Source organism: Felis catus, chromosome A1 (genome assembly GCF_018350175.1).
Source record: "Felis catus isolate Fca126 chromosome A1, F.catus_Fca126_mat1.0, whole genome shotgun sequence".
NCBI classification, from domain to species: domain Eukaryota; kingdom Metazoa; phylum Chordata; class Mammalia; order Carnivora; family Felidae; genus Felis; species Felis catus.
In genome coordinates, this window is record NC_058368.1 from 97,834,436 (window position 1) to 97,855,350 (window position 20,915).

The 20,915-nt window shown below is 43.9% G+C and overlaps 1 protein-coding gene across 2 annotated transcripts in view; it reads left to right on the top strand.

The window, feature by feature from the left end:
- Nucleotides 1-5,706, top strand: part of HSD17B4 (hydroxysteroid 17-beta dehydrogenase 4) — an 87,346-nt gene extending 81,640 nt beyond the window's left edge. For both annotated transcript variants that reach the window (XM_019831288.3, XM_006927547.5), the window contains exon 24: nt 5,311-5,706. In XM_019831288.3, coding sequence (XP_019686847.1) covers nt 5,311-5,400 — 90 coding nt within the window. In that variant the 3' untranslated portion in view covers nt 5,401-5,706. The remainder of the gene's footprint in view (nt 1-5,310) is intronic.
- The last annotated feature ends 15,209 nt before the right edge of the window (nt 5,707-20,915 follow it).

Genomic DNA, 20,915 nt, shown 5'->3' on the forward strand with positions numbered 1-20,915 from the left:
AGAAGATGTCACTGAAAATAAAAGTTGTTTATAATCACAACGCAAACTGTAAAATGCCAGTGACTTGCCGAACAAGGAAAGCCTATGTGAGAACAGTTGTGCAAGTTTACAAGGAGCAGAACAATTTGGATACCTGAGAAAGTGCACTTTTCCTGGGTAGAAAGACTAATTTAAAAAGAACTGTACAGTAATTAGTGTAGTGTTAAAAATATGATCTTTGACATGAGATAGGTCTGAGTTTGAATCCACGCTGTCACTTACTCTCTAAATTCTAGTGTTCTTAACAATAAAGTTAATACAATAATTGTGATAATCCCAAACAATAGTCATAACTAAACCTGATAACGTATACGAAGAGCTCAGTCTGGTGCTTCACACCAGCTGACCTCAGTTGATTCCTTCCCAGAAATTTACTTAGCACTTAACTCTGATTTGGGCGTTAGGTGTGGCTCAACATGACAGTGCCCCCTACCGTTTGAGCTTAGTTCTGGAGTGGAAGGGAAAAAAAAAATCTAATTTCAGGTATTGAGAAAAATAAGGCACAGTAATGGGTTAGAGCACTGGTTGGCAAACTTTGTTGGTAAAGGGTCACCTAGTGAACATTCTAGGCTTTGTGGGCCCGATGGTTTCTGCTGCATCCCCTCACTTCTGCCCCTGTAGAGTCAGAGTAGCCACAGAAAATATGGAAATAAATGAATGGGGCTGTGTTCCAACTGTAAAACTGTATTTCCAGAAACTGGCCTCAGAGTTTGGCCTGCAGGCTGTAGTTTGCTGGCCCCTGGATTAGATGGTGATAGGCTAGGGGAACTGTTTGAGATGGGGTTGTCCAAAAAGGCCTGACAGAGCACTGGCCAAAGTGAGTGCTCATGGATGAACCATGAGGCCAAGGACACGAAGTGTTGATGCAGGAGTAGCCGGACTTTACTGAAGCACTTTAACTGTGAGGAGACAGGTGAAGAGCACTGGGAGGGGGGGAGGGGGGGAGTGGGAGAGTGGGGAAGGGCTGGTTTGCACAGGACCTTCGCAGTCTTGGCAAGGAGTCTAGGTCTCGTGTGTGATAGGAAGCCATTGTGGCATGAGTTTGAAAGGTCATTCTGGCCACTGAGTGGAAAATTGACTCCAGGGCAGAGAGTGGGTCGTTAGGAGTTCTTTTTTAGACGTGTTACATTTGAGGTGCCCTTATATAAAGATTTAATGTAGGATCAGGGAAACATTTTTGTAATTGCCAGGAATACGAGACCCTTGGGGGTGAATGGATCATTTAGTGGATGGCACTGGGCAGTGGCATAGGAAATGGTAGTGCTTTCATCACTCCATGTACCTAAGTCACCACCAGACGGAATGGGATTAAATGTAAAAAATAAAAGCAGAAGCAAAAACTTAACAGAAACCTAGCTACTTATTATTCTTAATGATAATCCTTTGAGAAATTCTAATTAATATCGGAGTTTTTCTGAAGCCATTTGGCTTTGTTACCTTCTCCCCAACCTCAGTGCTAAGGTCATTAGTCTTCAGTCATCAGAGACCGCATCTCCTCGTATATACAGTCTTTTCTCTCTCTGCCACCGACTCTTGTTGACCTTGGTAGCTTCCCTCATGATTCATAAAAATGGCTTCTCCAACAAGTGACCCTTTGTTCATTCATCTCTCTTCTGATTATCTTTTACTGCATTCCAAGTCTGCTTTAGCCCTTCTTAGCATTCAACTGAGTTAACCACCAACTTCTTGAAATGATGTCATCCCTTGGCTTTTTGACACCATATTCTCCTGTTTTGCTTTCTGTACCTTTGGCTTTTCCTAATCTCCTCTACTGTCTTTTTCTTCCACCCCACCCATTAAATTTGGTGCTTCTCAGGGCTCATTTCAGGGCTCTTCTCTAAGTAACGTCTTTCCCCAAATGCGTTCCTCCATCCTATGGTATTTAAAGCCTTGGATGTGCTGACAACTCACATATCTAAATGTCCGACTTGTCTTCTCTGAGTTCCACAGTGTTGTCGGCATCTCTCCACCTGACCCTCTGATGGGGGGTCTTACTGGCATCTCTCACTGACGTCGTCTAAGATAGAACTCATGAGTTCATTTTCTCCCCCAGTCTTTTCTGTCTCCGTAAATGGCACTACCATCTATCTATACAAATTAATATGCTTGGTAATGTAAGGATTGTCTTGGCTTCCTTCTATACCTCTATATTCTGTTTGTCCTTAATTCTGCCTGATCTTTCTCCATAATATATCTTAACATTCATCCTCCACCTTCCCCGCTAGAGATACCACCACGATCCAAGCCTCCAGCATCTCCGCTGGCTTACTCCTATGGCTTCTTGGCTGGTCTTACTACTTCCAAACTTGCCTCTCCACCAGTCTGTTCTCCACACAGGGTCCAGGGGAACCGTTTAAAAATGTAAATTAGATTATTGGTCGCCCTACCTGAAAACCTCCCTAAGATTTCCGTTTGCACTTGGATGACATCCAGACTACCAATCTCCCATGTCCTGCGTGGCGATTTTCTTGCTCGTCTTTTCTCGCTTCAGCCCACACCGTTTGTCTCCCCACTTAGAATTCAGACTCATTCACATTGTTCATTCTCTCCATTTCTTCCCATCACCTTTTACTGCTTTGGTGTCTGTGCTGTTGCCTTTTCTGGATCTTGTCCCCTGAGCTTTTGGCAGAGCTGGCTTCAGTTCATCCAGAGTAGTTCCTTTCTGTTAGGAAGGATGTGAGATAGCATCCTGCTCTCTCCTTCCTAGTGTTTATAACAGGTTTTAATTACTTGCTTACATTTTATTTTTTGACTCTCCTACCATAATGTTACCACCATGGGAACAGAGGAAGATACCTATTTCCTGCCTAGATTATCGCCTAGCATACTGTGGGCCCTCACTGATACTTGAGCAGATGAAAGCAAGGATAAAAATCAGGAACAGGAGCTCACCAATAGCAGTTGAGGCCATGGGGAAACTGAAAACGCCAGCTTGTCGGACTCCTCGAGGTGGTCCCATAAACCTGGGGGAAATAACACAGACAACGATGATACACGGTAGAGTGGTGTCCGTAACCTCTGCAACGCTCTGGAAAACACCACATAGAAAAAAGTTAGCAGAAGTTATCCAGTAATCAATAAATAGAAATGACTTAGATACATAAGAACTATTAATTTTTCCCAGTAGCCACAAAATGCAAATTAGCGGATGTCATTTTGCCTCAAATTTTCAAAGGTTAAAATGAACAGTATTGTTACAGTTGGGATAAGAGAACTCACAGGTAGCTGGAGCGAGTATAAACTAGGTACAGTCTTTCTGGAAAGCACTGTGGGAGGGCTTCAGACTTTGTTCCTTCGTGGCAACCTGCGGTCTCAGTACTTTTTGCCTCGCACCCCTAGGCTCAGAGAAATACCTAACAGCCCTTTATTAAGTGATTAGGTCCAAGCAAGAGTTGTGTTTCACTGATGTCCCTGTATTTCCCTCGAAAATGTTAAATGTTCCATATTGTTCCATACTGTGCCTCACAGTTTGCACGCTGGTGATGGGCAAGCATGGTTGTGTCATGATTCAGTATTTCTTCTTCTAGGAATCTATCCTAAGGAAATAGATAGGGACAGAGATCTCTGTACAGAATTCTATTCTACGACACCCATCCTCGTTGGGTTTGGTGTATCTACTTCAAGGAAATAGGTGCTCTGATCCTCGGTGGCAGGTCCGTCTCAGAGCTGGACCCCAGCAGGCAGGTCTCGGTACTGACACCTCTGCCAGGCTTGTGGAGCGTAGCGCCTGTCACTGCCCCGCGAAAGCAGTCTTAGCTTTGAAATCCCAGGCTCCTGTTTGGACCCCTCGCAGTTGATCCTGATTGTGAATGAGTTCCCCGTTATTTTTTTCTGGGATAAGAAGTTGGCGTAGTTTTGGCTTTCCCTCCAGTTGATGAGGGTTTGCTTCTAAGATCAAGTTGCTGTATGTTGATAAGCCGGAGGCTGTGTTGAGGAAGAACACGTGTGAGTTCAAGGCCTAGCCCCGCTTCTCGCTGGTGCGCTGGTGCTGTGGCCTTGAGCCGGTTATTACAGCTCTCAAGTTTTCTCAGCTGTCGACTGGCAGGAAACAGGCTCACTGCAAGCTGATGGCTTGGCTTCTCAGGTGAGACTGTATTCCTAGGGCTGCTTTGTAATGGTAAGAATACATGGATATTACATTTTTTCCCATCTATCTAAAAACCTAGGGATTTCTTTTTCACTTCATTAGTCTATATACTATTTCCCCATTAGCTGTATGAACTTTGACGTATGTGTTTTCTTACTGCGAGGGAAGTTGACAGCGAGGGTGAACTTAAGAAACGTGGACAAGTCTCTGTGTCAGGCCAGGTCCACAGGCGATTCTGTAGTGTTCGAACTCTCCAGCCTTCACTTGGTAATAATGACACGTTTGATAGGCCCTTACCGCACATCACACGCTAAGCTAAGCGCTTGACACACTATTTCGTTCAGCTCAGTGACACAGCTGCGTTATTTAGGTACTGTTGTCATGCCCCTGTAGATGAGGAGGCTGGAGCTCAGAGAGGTTAAGTAATTTGCCCAGGCTCACCTTGCTTGGAAGTGGCAGAGCCTCGATTTTAACCCAGCCCTTCTGATGCTACAGCACAGGGCTGATTTGCTACTTAGTTACACGGTGTTGTTTTGTCATTACATGGCTTTCTCTTTCAAGGAGTAAGAAATACTTTTATTGTCAGGACTACAGCAAAGCCCTATATTCATAGGGTCTTAAATTCACATTTAAGAACATAGACCGACATCCAAGTGTGGGTTGAGACACAGAACTCCCAGATCTGTCAGTTCAGATAAATTATTCTGTGGTTTTCCAAAATACACAAGGAGTCTTTTTGTTTGTTTCCTTAGGTATCTAGGAATTTGGGTACTATCTATAATCATTAAAGTATTATTGCTAGATAAAAGTTGCCTTTAGGGGCGCCTGGGTGGCGCAGTCGGTTAAGCGTCCGACTTCAGCCAGGTCACGATCTCGCGGTCCGTGAGTTCGAGCCCCGCGTCGGGCTCTGGGCTGATGGCTCGGAGCCTGGAGCCTGTTTCCGATTCTGTGTCTCCCTCTCTCTCTGCCCCTCCCCTGTTCATGCTCTGTCTCTCTCTGTCCCAAAAATAAATAAAAAACGTTGAAAAAAAAAATTAAAAAAAATTAAAAAAAAAAAAAAGTTGCCTTTGTCGTCCAGAGGTATTATCTCAATTGTATTCAGTCTGAACAGTGATCTTTTCGAAAAAGAAATGAAATGCAACATGATAAAGTCTGGCGCTCTTTTGTCCCGCTTTCCTTTCCAGGCATTCTTTAGTGGCAGACTGAAGGCCAGAGGGAACATCTTGCTGAGCCAGAAGCTTCAGATGATTCTTAAAGACTATGCCAAGCTGTGAAGGACACACCACCTTATTAATAAGAATAGAGAAATTAAATACTCTCCTCTCCCAGATATGCAAAAGTGATCACAGCCAAGATACAGAGGACTCTGCTTAACATTTTCAGACTTTAGATAACTTTTCAGATTTTAATTTTTTACTAACTTTTCATGTTATAATTATTTTTTACAATGAACTATAAGCTAGCATGTAATTATCTTTCTGTTCTTAGAGCTATATCTTCATAATAAAAAATTTTCTCCCAATTCTTTAGAACTGTGATAGCATTTATAAGTGGAAAGGAACATTAAATGAGGAAAGCCACTTTGATGTCTTTTGCCCTTTGTTTTGCTAATTTCTGTTCTCTAATGTATTGATACCCCAGTTTTAACATGAATTGTCACATGTATTCACTTATTTTTCCATACTTTGCTATGACAGTGTTCTGCTTTAAAGCAGGAAAAACGTCTTTATGTTCCCAAATAGTTTTCCTTCTTCTCGCCTCGGTTTTGTTGAAATTTTTTTATTTTCATAGAATGCCTGTAAATCTACCAAACATAAGAATTTTCTTCTTTAATCAGTACTCTCAAATCAGAAATAGGTCACAGGCAAGTGCTGTCAACACTGGTGTTTTCCGCACCATTTTAGCTCGGATGATGTGTGCTGAGGAGATGCCCTTTTGATGGGTCGGCCGCAGAGGCGACCAGCAAGTGGGATGCCAAGGTCGGAGATGGAGTGAATTCCAGTTGTGGAGTGCAGCCGAGAACATGTGTGCGGAGAGGGCTGTTATGGGCTGCGTTCCCTGGCCACCAGGCTTTGACGTGGAGATCTCCGGGCAGGAATGTATTTGGAGATGTGGGGATCAACGCCTGGGTGGAGAGTGGTAAGCAGAGGAGGCAGAGAGAGAACAGAGGAGGCTCTGGTGCCCGTCAGCATTGCCCTGCGCTAACCAGTCACCGATTACGGCCTGCCCTACAGACGGACTGTGACCCGGGGCCGACGAGTGTGCTCAGAGACCGCTGTTGACTTGCTCAGGAGCTGGGGGACCATCTTCAGTCCCAAATAGGGCTTCGGGGAGTGTGGCCTGGCACTTCGCTTCAGGAGGCTCAGGGATCAAGGGAAACGGTCTCAGAAACATGGAATTGTAACATTTAGCACAGTGGGGGAACACGAAGGCACGCCTCAGGATGGTTGGCTTAATGAGTGAGCAGGATGCGGAGAAGACCTAGAAGTTATGCCTCAGCCTCACGATCTCTGTATGGTATCCTAAAACTATAATTCAGAGTGATTTTTTGTTACACCAGTAGAATTTGTTTTTTAAAAGGGCAGCCTTTTAACGTTGGTCTTTTGTCATAGCCGTTGTTGCTCTTGAGCTTGGAAGAGCTTAGTGTCCTTCCAAATAGAAACAGTATGTTAAAATGAATCAAATGCCACACACTGATGAGAGTGTTGAATGTAGACCCTACATCTTTAAAGCATGTTAAGAGATGTTTTAATTATCTTCCTAACCTTTGTCTGTCAGTCTCAAAGGTCAGAGAGAGGCTGTTATCCAGATTGAGCGGCTTCTTCTTCGTCTTTGTGCTCCTTAACTTTTTCTGTAATCTTCATACTGTTGAATACACTGTCCTCCTTATTTCATCATTTCCCTTTTATCCTTCATTAAGAAATATATTAACTTATTAATCAACCCATGGGTTAGTCTCCCTGTTTTCTCTTTGTCTCTTCTATAATTTCTCCTATCTACCCATCTCTGTAGGATCAGGATTGAGGTTTCAGGCCTGACCACCCTTTGGAAGACATTTTCTTCCTGGATGGTTTCATCTCCTCTCATATCTTCACCCATCGCCTGAGTGCTGGTGCCCCTGAACCTGTATTTTAGTTATGCTCCTTCCATAATTCCACAGTCCCACCCACAGTTACAAGTTATTACGAGGCTGTTGTCCTCTGGTTACTGTGCAGGTCAACACATCGTCTTCCCCTCCACCCCTAAATGCGCATGTATTCTTGTTGCCTTAGTTAAGAACATCACCTCTTAGGGACACCTAGGTGGCCCAGTCGGGTAAGTGTCAGACTCTTGATCTCGGCTCAGGTCGGGATTTTGTGGTTCGTGAGCTTGAGCCCCGCATGGGGCTCTGCACTGAGTGGGGATCCTGCTTGGGATTCTCTCTCTCTCCCTCTCTCTCTCTCTCTCTCTCTCTCTCTCAAATAAAACAAAAGAACACCACCTTTTGCTGAGGCAAACTAAGAAACCAGTCACCTTCGACTTTTCTAGTGCTCACCCCCCACATCCAGTCCTTCAGTTCCATTTACTGAATCTTCCAGGGTTTTCCAGTTGCTGCTACCATGTATACCCTCTTAGTGGATAGCTCATTTAGTGGTGTTCCCACTGGTCTCCAGTTTTTCACCACGCACCTCCTGCCCACCAGAGGGGCCTTACTAGGACACATACCTGAATAAATATGTGACTTCCCAACTCAGAAACCTGACAGGGTTCTCACTTAGTCTTCTCTCCATCAGACTCTGGCATGGTTCAGTGTCGCATCAGTTGGGATCCTTGCGGTGGCCAAGAATAAAACTAGTTCACACTGGTAACACAACTTGCCTGCGTAACAGAGGAAACATCTAGAAGGGTAGGACCGTCTTTGAAGGGGCTTGATCAAGCAATTGACTGTGATCCTGGCCCAATTCCTTGCCTTCTGTGCCTGCCTTATCCGCAGGCTCCATGTGGTACCCTCCCTGGTAACTCCAGGTTGTTCTTGTTTGGTCATAAGAAGGCAACCACCAGGTGCAGCCTCACAGTCCCATCCCACATCAACCAGCAGAATAAAGAACGCTGGGTTCTCTCAGAAGCCCAGGGAAGGCCTCATCTGGTCTCACTAGCCATGCTGGAGTCAGAAGCCAATCCTCGGATCACCTCTATAGAGATGTTGGCTATGCATGCAACTATCAGGACCCAAACTTATGGCTGAGGGTAGTGTGTTGGCAGGTCCCCAAGACTCCCCTGGTTTTGATGATTTGCTGGGAGGACTCGTGGGACTCAGCAAACAGCCACACTCAAGACTACAATTTATTATATCAAAAAGATGCAAAACAAAAGCAGAAAAAGGAAGAGGCTGCATCGAGTGAAGTCCAGAGGAAATCAGGTACAAGCTTTCAAGACTTTTTTTTTCCCATGGAGCCACCCAAGACACGCTTAATCCCCCCAGCATCAAATCGTGACAACACGTGTAAAATGTCTAAGACTCAGTGTCCAGGGTTTTCACTGGGAGGCTTGTCACACAGGCTCGTCTTGCCAGACCCCGTAGCAGAATTCCAGATTCATAGAAGGAAAGCAGGTATATTTAGCATAAACCCCCTGGTACAGTTTGGGAACAGGGAGCTGCTTTCTCAGGGAATGGGGGAGCCCTCCTGAAAGCTAAGTTCCCACATGCCAGCCGAGGGCCAACCTTGCAGGCAAACCTTTCTAAGGATAGCTGTCTCAGAGCTGCCCTGTTAACTCTTCTGCATCCATGGGATCATTCCCCCGAACCTCATGGCCCAAGAGCTCATCAGGTGTGATGTCTGAGGAAATCAAGAATACTGGGAAACCAAATCACAATGGTCCCTCTGCAAAGACTCCTTAGCTCTTTTTTTTTTTTTTTTTAACTTCATCACCTGGTAAACTCCTCTATCTCCTTAAACTTTTCAAGTGTGCACCTGTGTGAAACTGTTCTTAGGAATACTGTTGACTTCTCACAGAAGTCGGTGTATCTATTTTATTTTTTAATTTTTTAAAATGTTTATTTTTGTGAGAGAGAGAGAGCACAAGCAGGGGAGGAGCAGAGAGAGAGGGAGACACAGAATCTGAAGCAGGCTCCAGGCTCTGAGCTGTCAGCACAGAGCCTGATGCGGGGTTCAAACCCACAAACCATGAGATCATGAAGCTGAAGTCGGACCCTCAACCAACTGAGCCACCCAGGTGCCACGGATATATCTGTTTTAAAGGACACAATCTAAGCAAGTGGATTTTTATAGTGAAGGGAAATAGATTTGAATAATAATCTATTTAATGATAGTACTCTAACACAAACTTTACCCTTTATTAAGTCAGCAAATAGAGCAGCCAAATTAAATGATAACCTAATTCCACTGAGAAATCCTGAAAGTGAGAAACCTTAAAACTTGAAAGTTACAGAGAGTGATTTTCTGAAGAGCAGAGCATTTTAAGTCAGTGTGGACTAAGGTATTTAAGAGAGGAGAGGAAAGAAAAAAAAACACAACTGTTTAAAAACCCATAAATAGGCAAAAAAAAAAAAAAAACCCTGCAAGCCTTGGTAAAAATGAATGTAGATATATTTTACATGAATATGCAGTATATTGGCTCAAAGTGACCTCTAGACATCAGGGTTAGCGTTGCTCGAAAAATGGAAAAAGATACCTGAAGGGATAAAAGGCTGAAGCACTAAAGTTCCAAATGTACCCATGTAAGTGTGAGTTATTTATAGTCTTGTCCTGAACCCAACTTTTTAAAATTTTTTAAATGTTTAGCTTTGAGAGAGAGCAAAGTGGGGGAGGGGCAGAGAGGGAGAGAGACACAGAATCCGAATCAGGCTCCAGGCTCTGAGCTGTCAGCACAGAGCGTGACACGGGGCTCAAACCCACCAACCAAAGAGATCATGCCCTGAGCCGAAGTCAGACACTCAACCAAATGAGCTACCGAAGCACCCCCTGAACCTCTGTTTTAAGAAGCTTGGCTACATAAATTGTCCACAGCTGACGAGAATAACAAAATACACAAGCAGAAAGAGCTGTGTGTTGCTTGGGGCAGCATTGACTGGGGGAAGTTTCTGGAGGTATAATGGAAGAAGATGTAAAATTGAACCAGAAAAACAGATTAAAAAGTATCACATCGAGGAAGAGTCCTTTGAAGGGATATTGAACAGCTCAGCTTTGTATTCCATAATGTCTTTTGATGTTACAACTTTTTTTTTTTTTTAAACACCTTTGTTAAAAAAGGTACAAACTTGTACAAAAACAGGTCGGGGGTTGGATTTGGCCTATAGGATGGGGCCTGGGGTAGATATTGAGTGCCAGTTAAGAAAACAGTACTTAAGGGGCGCCTGGGTGGCTCAGTCGGTTAAGCCTCCGACTCTTGGTTTCCGCTCAGGTCACGATCTCGTGGTTTGTGGGTTTGAGCCCTGCATGGGGCTCCTCGCTGGGATTCTCCCTCTCCTCTCTCTCAAAATAAATGAATAATAACAAAAAAGAAAACAGTATTTAAGACTGTCATTCTTTCTTGCTGTAAACAATGATGGAAGTACGCAAGACCCTCTCCCACTCACACACCCGGGCAGTTAAAACTGCCGGGCAGGGGGCGCCTGGGTGGCTCAGTCGGTTGAGTGTCCGACTTCAGCTCAGGTCACGATCTTGCGGTCTGTGAGTTCGAGCCCCGCGTCAGGCTCTGGGCTGATGGCTCGGAGCCTGGAGTCTGTTTCCGATTCTGTGTCCCCCCCTCTCTCTCTGCCTCTCCCCCGTTCATGCTCTGTCTCTCTCTGTCTCAAAAATAAATAAATGTTAAAATAAATAAATAAATAAATAAAAAGAAAATAAATAAAACTGCCGGGCACACACAGTTACCAGCTCGTACCAGCCTGAGCTGTGCATTCCCTGTATCACTGAGAGGCACCGGCACCTACTCAAGTTTTCCAAACAGCAACTCAGGTATCACCTCGATCTTCGCTTTTCATCCCCGTCAACATTCATGAGCCTCCGCCCTGTTTACACAGTGCTGTTGTAAACATTGCCCTTCCTCGGAGTTGTTTTCTTAGACTAAAACTTTCAGGAGTGGAATTACTTACTGGGTCAGATGGTAAGAGCGGCTTTACAGCTGGCAGGTTCCCTGTAGGCTTGTCTCACTTGGGGAGGTGAGGCGAGGAAGGCAGGTGTCAGCGTGTCCATAACGGTGAGTTTTGTCATAAAAAAAAACAAAAGTGATGGCCTTAAGCAAAGTCATTCCCTGCTGACAGCAGCAAGGCTTTCATTGCTTAGCGTTACTACGTTTTGTATCACCGAACAAGGAAAAGCAATTGAAGCAATTAAGACTCAGATGTCTGATTCAAATGAGGTGGCTGTGGCAGTAAATTGGACAAGAGGTATGTGCCCTGTGTCTGGGGGCTGGCCCCTGTTTTTGATTGGAAGTGGGTTCGTGATCAGAGCATAACAGTCCTGTTCACCCAGTGTATTGTAAGAAAATCCGTAGTGTTGTGTGTTTAAGTGAGTTGAATCTTTGACTTAAAATATTTTTAAGTTTATTTATTTTAAGAGAGAGTGAGCAGGGATGAGCAGGGGAGGGGCAGAGAGAGTCAGAATCCCACGCAGGCTCTACTCTGTCAGTGCAGAGTCCGATGTGGGGCTCAATCTCATGAATCGTGTGATCATGACCTGAGCCAAAATCAAAAGTTGGACGCTTAACCTACTGAGTCACCCAGTTGTCCGGACCTTTGTGAATAATCACCTGAAGCTGAGTCCAATGACAGCCAAGCCTCAACCCAAAGTGAGCCTTCACGTTTGCCCGTGCCCCAACGGAGGACACATGGACAGTGAAAGTGTGTTTTACCCTTGATTCTGATTGGGAGATTAGAGATTGGGGTGTTGGTACCACGACTTTCTTGCCCATTGTCCCCAATGAAAATAGACCTCCCTTCTTTTTCTTCTGCCTAATTCAGAGTACTCAGTTTTATTGGCCTGTGGAGGTAAGGACACACTGGATGGAACAAATTATTTCCCCTCACTCTTCACCCTTCAGCTTAATATGGAAGCAGTAGCAGAAATTGTTTCCCAGAGAACAATTTTCAAGACCATTAATGGATCCTCAGTCAAGGAGTATTCATTGGACTCCTAATGTGTACTGGGCGTTGGAGATCCAGATGTGAACAAGGAAGACAGAATATCTGACATTATGGAGCTAGTTCCATTGAAGAGTGAATGCAATTTTATTGTTATGTCTTAAGATATTATCATTTAAAGAAATTACTATTCTTTAGCACATGTTCCATGATGTCTCAGGTTTGAATTCAATTGCATTAAAATTTTTTTTAATGTTTATTTATTTTTGAGAGAGACAGAGAGAGAGAGCACAAGCGGGGGAGAGGCAGAGAGGGAGACACAGAATCTAAAGCAGGCTCCAGGCTCTGAGCTGTCAGCACAGAGCCTGACGTGGGACTTGAACCTACAAACTGTGAGATCATGACCTGAGCTGAAATCAGATGCTTAACTGACTGAGCCACCCAGGTGCCCCCAGTTGCATTTTTTTTTTAATTTTTTTTTTTAATGTTTATTTTTGAGACAGAGAGAGACAGAGAATGAACAGGGGAGGGTCAGAGAGAGAGGGAGACACAGAATCCGAAGCAGGCTCCAGGCTCTGAGCTGTCAGCACAGAGCCTGACGCGGCGCTTGAACTCACAGACCATGAGATCATGACCCGAGCCGAAGTCGGTCGCTTAACCGACTGAGCCACCCAGGTGCCCCCCAGTTGCATTATTTATTTATTTATTTTTTTTTTTAAATTTTTTTTTTCAACGTTTATTTATTTTTGGGACAGAGAGAGACAGAGCATGAACGGGGGAGGGGCAGAGAGAGAGGGAAACACAGAATCGGAAACAGGCTCCAGGCTCTGAGCCATCAGCCCAGAGCCCGACGCGGGGCTCGAACTCACGGACCGCGAGATCGTGACCTGGCTGAAGTCGGACGCTTAACCGACTGCGCCACCCAGGCGCCCCAAGATTATTAAAAAAAAAATAAAAAATAATAAAATTAAAAAAAAATAATATAATCTTAAAAAAAGAAATATGAGGGCACCTGGGTGCCTCAGTCGGTCAAGTGTCTGACTCTTGATTTCGGCTCAGGTCACTAACTCACTGTTTGCGAGTTCAAGCTTACAGCGTAGAACCTGCTTGGGATTTTCTCTGCCCCTTTCTTTTTCTCTCAAAAATAAATAAATAAACTTAAAAAAGGAGAAATGTGTATTTTTCCTACCTGTGAATTGTTAGCTTCTAACTCCTTAGAGTTGACAATTAAAAAAACCTGATTTGGCAGACGGCCATGTAACTCAGAAGATAATGAATTGCGCCATATCACCCTGGGAGACTCAGGAATGTCACACCAAGAAACAAGGTCGCCCACTCCTACTTCGTGTTTATTCTACTATGCATTCAAAGCGATATCTCTAAACCTCCATCCCTATCTTTGGTACATCATCTGATTTGACTTAGACCCCTTAATTAAGCTGAATGTGGGGCACCTGGACGGCTCAGTTAAGTGTCTGACTCCGGCTCAGGTCCTGATCTCGCGGTTTGTGGGTTCGAGCCCCACGTCGGGCTCTGTGCTGACAGCTCAGAGCCTGGAGCCTGTTTCGGATTCTGTGTCTCCCTGTCTCTCTGCCCCTCCCCCCACTCACACTCTGTCTCTCTCAAAAATAAAAATAAATATTAAAAATAATTTTTAAAAAATTAAACTAAATGTAGCTCAGAGGAGTGCTGATCTATAATGCCAGCAGGAGTTTTACTCTTTAACTTTGGAATTATAGAAAATTCTCTAAAGATGAAATAGGAGAACGCTGGGTATTGTAGAATTACTTGGACCAGAGAAGCCCCTTTATGTTGGACATGTTTTATTTCTGATTTTCCTTGCAGGGTTGAAAACATGCTCCTGGCTTATTCCCCTCTAGCTCCTCAATGTTTTAAAGTTCTTTCCCCTAACTTCCTTTTTACAATACCTTGGGGAGTCCTCTCTCCTGGACCATCACACCTCCTCTAATACCCAAGCAAATATCTTTTGTCTTTTTCTGACAAAATCTTATAGTTGACAGTCAAGTTTTCTCTTGAATTTAATTAGGTTTATAACTCTATTATCCAGGCAAATACTTAGAGGCGTGAGACATGGTCTGTTAATTTCAAGTTCTTTTTTATTTTTATATTTTTTAAATGTTTATTTATTTTTGACACAGAGAGAGAGAGACCGAGCATGAGCAGGGGAGGGGCAGAGAGAGGGAGACACAGAATCTGAAGCAGGCTCCAGGCCCTGAACTGTCAGCACAGAGCCCGATGCTGGGCTGGAACTCACGGACTGTGAGATCATGATCTCAGCCGAAGTCAGATGCTCAACCGACTGAGCCACCCAGTTGCCCCAAATTTCAAGTTCTATAGAGTAGCTCATCGTTGACTTCTTTGTATACCTTGAAAGTGCAGTTATTACTATTATAAATGTAATAGGGAGTTATGCCTATATCATAACTGTGGGAGTTATGCCTTTATCATTCAGCCATTCTGTAAAAATCACAGGTTTAAAATCTCCAAATGAAGTTAATTAAAACGGTTAGTTCATTTTTATTTCATACATTCAGTGATATTTAATTTAAGCACATATTCGATAATTAGACTACAACCACAAAAATTGCTCAGTCTTGTATTCTTTGTAAAGGCATTCAATTTTCTAAACTTGTGTTTGTTTTGTTTCAACTCACCAGAAAATCAGTTCACGACACAGAGAAGCAAATGAAAACTTGAGAAGTTCTTTTTTTTTTTTTTTTAATATTTTTAAAAGTGTATTTATTTATTTTGAGAGAGAGCCACTACAAGCAGGGGAGAGGCAGAAAGAGGGAAGAGAGAGAATCAGAAGCAGTCTCAGCGCCCTGTCAGGATGGAGCCCAATGCAGGGCTTGATCTCACAAACCGTAAGATCGTGACCTGAGCTGAAATCAAGAATCCGCTGCTTAACCGACTGAGCCGCTCAGGTGCCCTAAAACTTTACAAGCTCTGATAGTCCAATGGGCCTGTTTTCATACTTCATCTCACTTTTCTATGTCAAAGAATGAGCCTTATCATGATATTTTATCCTCAAAAGAACATTCATTTGTCGTCAGAGTTACTGGATCTAATAACATATTGACATAGTTGATTGGTGTAGTTGAAACAGATTGTTGCTGAAATGGATTCACTAGTGTCTCTACTCTGGAACGTCTGCAGGGAACTACGAAGAGCTGCCTGGTTTTGTGAGCCACCTTACACACTCGGGCTCATTTTTATTCCCTTTCTGACCTGAAACAAACCAGCCCAGAGATAAGGAGGGGAATGGCTGCCCGTGGCTGTGAGCTCCAGTCCATTTACTGCTGGAATGAGCTGTGAGATCTGGGCATGCCACTCCCCAGGCTGGTTCCCTAGCTGTTACGAGCATGGACTAGGTCACTGCCAGAAGGTTGTCTTGCTTCAAGATTTCCAGAACCCTATGAGCATGCACTTTCCAACGTTGCTTTGAAATCAAATATTTCACTTCATTGAGTAAGAATCATACATATGTCCAGTTAAACGCCGGTGATGAAAAGGGGAAAATGGCACAATTAAGCTGTTAGCAGTCTTGATAGGTGAAGTGGGTCAGGCCCAAGTTTTCCAGCACTCCATCACCCCTCATTAATAATTGAATCCAGAGTTTCCATCCTGCTTACAGTGAGAAATCCAGTGTCCCCACCAATGCGCCCAAGTATTCTTGGGGAGTTTTAATGGCTTTTCCAGTCACCTTTTGATATGATTTTCTGATTCCATTGGATCATAATCTCTCATTTCACCCGGCTCAGCCATTCCTTTCTGCCCTGAAACTAAATTTGGAGCAGCATTCACTTTTGTTGACATTTTCTCCACACACACTCAAGGTAATTATGTGTACTGGGCAGATACCAAAACACTTGGATGAATACAGAGGGCTTACCTTACAGCTTAGCCCAACTGGCTACTCATGGCATATACTAGACCCTCTGGCTCTTAAAAGTGCCTTGGCCATTCCCACTGTCCAAGTGCTTTGGCCATTCCCCAATGGGATGACTCCTCTCACATCTCTGCTCACCTCTCATGCCCCTGGAAGCTCCATGCTCTCCCCCTTTATCATATCCAGTGGTTTGGCTCATTTCTCAACCAGGCCATTTGGGAGTTTCTCTTCACAGATAACAAGGATTCCATTGTACATACCTCAACAGATACATTTCTTTCCCTGAGAGGCTTCAGCATCTAGCTTACATGTATTATCTCCTTCTGGGCCACATAAGATGGCAAGATAGGGAGAGAGGTGCATAGGAAGACCTGAGGACCCTGGGGAAAAGGATGCTGGGAAAGGGAGTAGTCTGTGCCAAGAGTTTTACAAGCACCATCCCAGCCAGTCTTCACAACAAACCTGTGAGGTAGATGATTTGATGACCCCCATTACAAAGATGAGGAAATAGGTTTGGGGAGGTTAAATCACTCGCTCACCATCATATCACTGTCAAGTGGCAGATCTGGGATTTGGAGACACATAGTTTTCATTTTTCATCATGGTAAAATGCTGCCTTATCCATTATGCTGGCGCCCCCCACCCCCGACATTATTGCATTTTATTCCTGTGATTTATGTGCAGTTTTCTTCATTTTTTTTTTTTCCCAGAGAGGAAACTTTGCCAAAGTCACAGACTTAGGATGTAGTGGTGCCGGGAGTCAAACTTAGATCACTCGTCTCCTAATTCCACGTGGCACGCTGCCTTGATGGGCTTTCCATTTGAAATATTCATGTATCGCAATAGCACTGCTAGGTATTTACCCAAGGGATACAGGAGTGTCGATGCATAGGGGCCCTTGTGCCCCAATGTTTATAGCAGCACTTTCAACAACAGCCAAATTATGGAAAGAGCCTAAATGTCCATCAACTGATGAATGGATAAAGAAGGTGTGGTTTATATATACAATGGAATACTACTTGGCAAAGAGAAAGAATGACATACGGCCTTTCGTAGCAACGTGGATGGAACTGGAGAGTGTTATGGTAAGTGAAATAAGTTATACAGAGAAAGACAGATACCATATGTTTTCACTCTTATGTGGATCCTGAGAAACTTAGCAGAAGACCATGGGTGAGGGGAAGGAAAAAAAAAGGTTAGAGAGGGAGGGAGTCAAAACATAAGAGACTCTTAAAAACTGAGAAAAAACTGAGGGTAGATGGGGGTTGGGAGGGGAGGGTGGGTGATGGATATTGAGGAGGGCACCTGTTGGGATGAGCACTGGGTTTTGTATGGAAACCAATTTGACAATAAATTTCATATTAAAAAATATTCATGTATCCATACTCGTACTCGGGTTTAACAGGTAGAATTTTTTATAATGATTGTACTAAAAATTTGCAGACTTTATAATGAACATCACAGAGTTGATGCATATGGACATTTATATGAAAACTTGACAGTGAGAACAATAGAAAAGGAGGAAGAATACATTAAAGAAGATTAAAGATAACACTTTCAAATAGCAAAGATACCATTGGAAAAGAAATACACACACTTGGGGTTGTGAGGTAGTAGGATTGTTCTAATTTTGGAATTCCAAACCCATGGATTCCAGTAAGAAATATCTTACTGTGTTCTTCCACTTGACAAAAATGAACTAGCTGGCAAGTATGAAACAATACGTTGTCATTTATGTTCATTGTTGTGACAAAAATACCAGGCTTTCATGGTCCTTTGAAATTAGTGTGCCCACAGAAACATTTTGCACCTAAAAGTTACAGAGAGAGTGGGGCACCTGGGTGGCTCAATCGGTTAAATATCTGACTCTGTTTCTTTCGTCTAGGTCATGATCTCATGGTTCCTGAGGTCGAGCCCTGCATTGGGCTTTGCTCTGACAGGACAGAGCCTGCTTGGGATTCTCTCTCTTTCTCTGTCTCTCTCTCTGTCTCTCTGTCTCTGTCTCTCTTTCTCTCTCAAAATAAATAAATAAAATTAAAAAAAAAAGTGATAGAGAGGGTGATAGGGATATTGTGTTTTTTTAAATACTTTTTTTTAATTTTTAAAAAATGTTTATTCATTTTTGAGAGAGAGAGAGAGAGAGAGAGAGAGAGATCGAGAATGTGAGCAGGCAAGGCACAGAGAGAGAGGGGGACAAGAGGATCTGAAGCAGGCTCTGTGCTGACAGCAGAGAGCCCAATGTGGGGCTCAAACTCATGAACTGTGAGACCATGACCTGAGCCAAAGTCAGACTGAGCCACCCAGGTGCCCCTTGAGTGTTTTGTAATGAATAGCCTAATGAAGAAATTAAGAGAATTTATAATCAATAGAATCAATAGCCATATCTGTCAATATCCATCCCACTGAATACTTGAATCCCCTTTTTAATGTACCTGGTGAGTAATTCTGCAATGTTCCTTTGCTTGGTTACCTCTAGGGATGGAGAATTCTGTTTTTCCTAAGGCAGGGGAGGGACTTCCCTTTCCGTGGGGAAATGGACTAAGCTAAGTGTTATAAAGTTCAGTGCAGTGATGAAACATGCTTGTTGGATAATCTGTTGATTTGGGTGTTTGCTTAATGAAACAGGAGAGATGAAGTTTCTTCTGTTCTGTAGAGTTAGTTCAGATCCTTTTAATGTTATTTATTTATTTATTTATTTATTTATTTATTTATTTATTTATTTATTTTTACATAAGTGTTTTTCCCCCCTAATGTTTATTTATTTTTGAGGGAGAGAGAGAGAGAAAGCAAACAGGGGAGGGGCAAAGAGAGAGGGGGACAGATGATCTGAAGCAGGTTCTTTGCTGACAGCAGAGAGCCTGATGCGGGACTTGAACTCATGAACTGCGAGATCATGAGCTGAAGCAGGTTCTGTCCTGACAGCAGAGAGCCTGATGCGGGACTTGAACTCATGAACTGCGAGATCATGAGCTGAGCCGAAGTCGGACGCTTTACTGACTGAGCCATCCAGGTGCCCCTCAAATCCTTTTTAAATGGGAGGGAGTGTGGTCTAATGGGGGGGAAAATACTAGACTTGCAGTCAAAAGGCCAGGCTTGGAATCAGGAGGCTGGCCTCGACTTCACACAGTTGTGGGTCTGAGGGCCAGTCCTGTGATGCCTGAGAATCCTTTACTTTATCTTGCCTGTTCTCTTCGTACATCTCATGGGGTGGTTTGAAGAGTCACATGACAGTGAACATGAAAGTGTTTTAGTAACTTTGCATTATGGTTCTCTGCCTTATCATTCATTAAACTGGTGTACAGGGCTCTAATTGTAGGCAGATGAGTGTGGACTTTAGTGATTCGGGTATTTTGCTTAATTATACAGGAATTGTAAAGAGCTGGAGCATTTGTGGACATGGGTGGGGAGAGGGTAGGTTCTGATGCCAGGAGGGGAATGCATATTCCTGGAGGGTCAGGTTTTTTCATAGGTAGGAGATGCTCCCAGCTTCCTTGGCCTGAAGCAGTCTGTCCCAAATTCATTCCTCAGCCCATGGGGACCCTCCACAGCTTATTCTTGGTTCCCCTAAGGGCGGAGGTCGTAATCTGATTCCAGCAGCTAGATAGTGGCTGTAGGACCCCATGCATCTCTTTTCACCTTTCAAGGGGGAGGCTTTGTTGCTCACCTGATACTGATGGGTCTGCCAGATGGGGCAGATGTCTGGGATTCCGCCATTACCTGCCTACTTCCTGTCATTGGCAGCTTAGTTTTCTCAACACTGTGTTGTGCTTTTGGATTGGATTGACCCAATACCAAAACACTTCCTAAAAAATGCCCCTGTTTTCTAGACTTTGGAGACACTACATGTTAGATCAGTGGGTCTCAAAATATGGTCTGGCGGACCACAGTATCAGTCAGCATCTGCGTATGTGTTCCAGAGGCAAGTTCTGGAGCCCCACTTCAAACCCCCTGAGTCAGAAACTCTGGGAGTAAGGTCCAGCAATCTATGTTTTAACAAGCTCCCCAGGGGATTATGATGAGCACCCTGTCCCGGACTGTCTGGTTACCCTCTGTGCAGGCAGATAAGGTCACTTTACCTCCTCCTCTTCCTGTCCTTCTTCTAGACAAAAGTTTTCTGCTGGGACACCTGGTGGCTCCGTTGGCTAAGCGTCCTTCTCTTGGTTTCAGCTCAGGTCGTGATCTTGTGGTTTTGTGGGGATCTGCACTGGCAGCGTGGAGCCTGCTTGGGATTCTCTCTCTCCCTCACTCTCTGCCCCTCCCCAACTCATGCCATCTCTGCCTCTCTCAAAAGTAAGCAAATTAACTTAAAAAAAAGTTTCTGCCTGGTGTCACCTTTTACCGTCTACCAGCCTACTGCTAAACTCCACCCAAAGGATCACCATGGCGTCTACATAGAAATAGTCTGGGTTAAATAAGATGACCACAAGAGCATAGCAAGCCACATGTTCCGGTGCTGTGATTTACAGGTATCCATTCTGATCTGCATTGCTCTGCGATGGCAAATAACATACAGTTTTCTCACAAACTAAAGAGATGCCACTTGGGTGTGGGGTGGAGAGGGTGGAGGGGCTTTAGGGATGGGAAGTCAGTTAGGATATTACCCCGTGTCATGCTCAGGATAGCTTTCCTTCTTTTCTCCTCCTCTTTTCCCTTCTAATTTTGTTTTACTTGCTTTCTACAGGAACGGATGAGCAGTTTGACAGTGTTATTAGCTAACGAAAAGAAGACCGTATTACCTTATTTATGGACTTAGGGCGTTAATATCCAGAGGTTTAAATGGGAAAGGTGAGGTAGGTCTT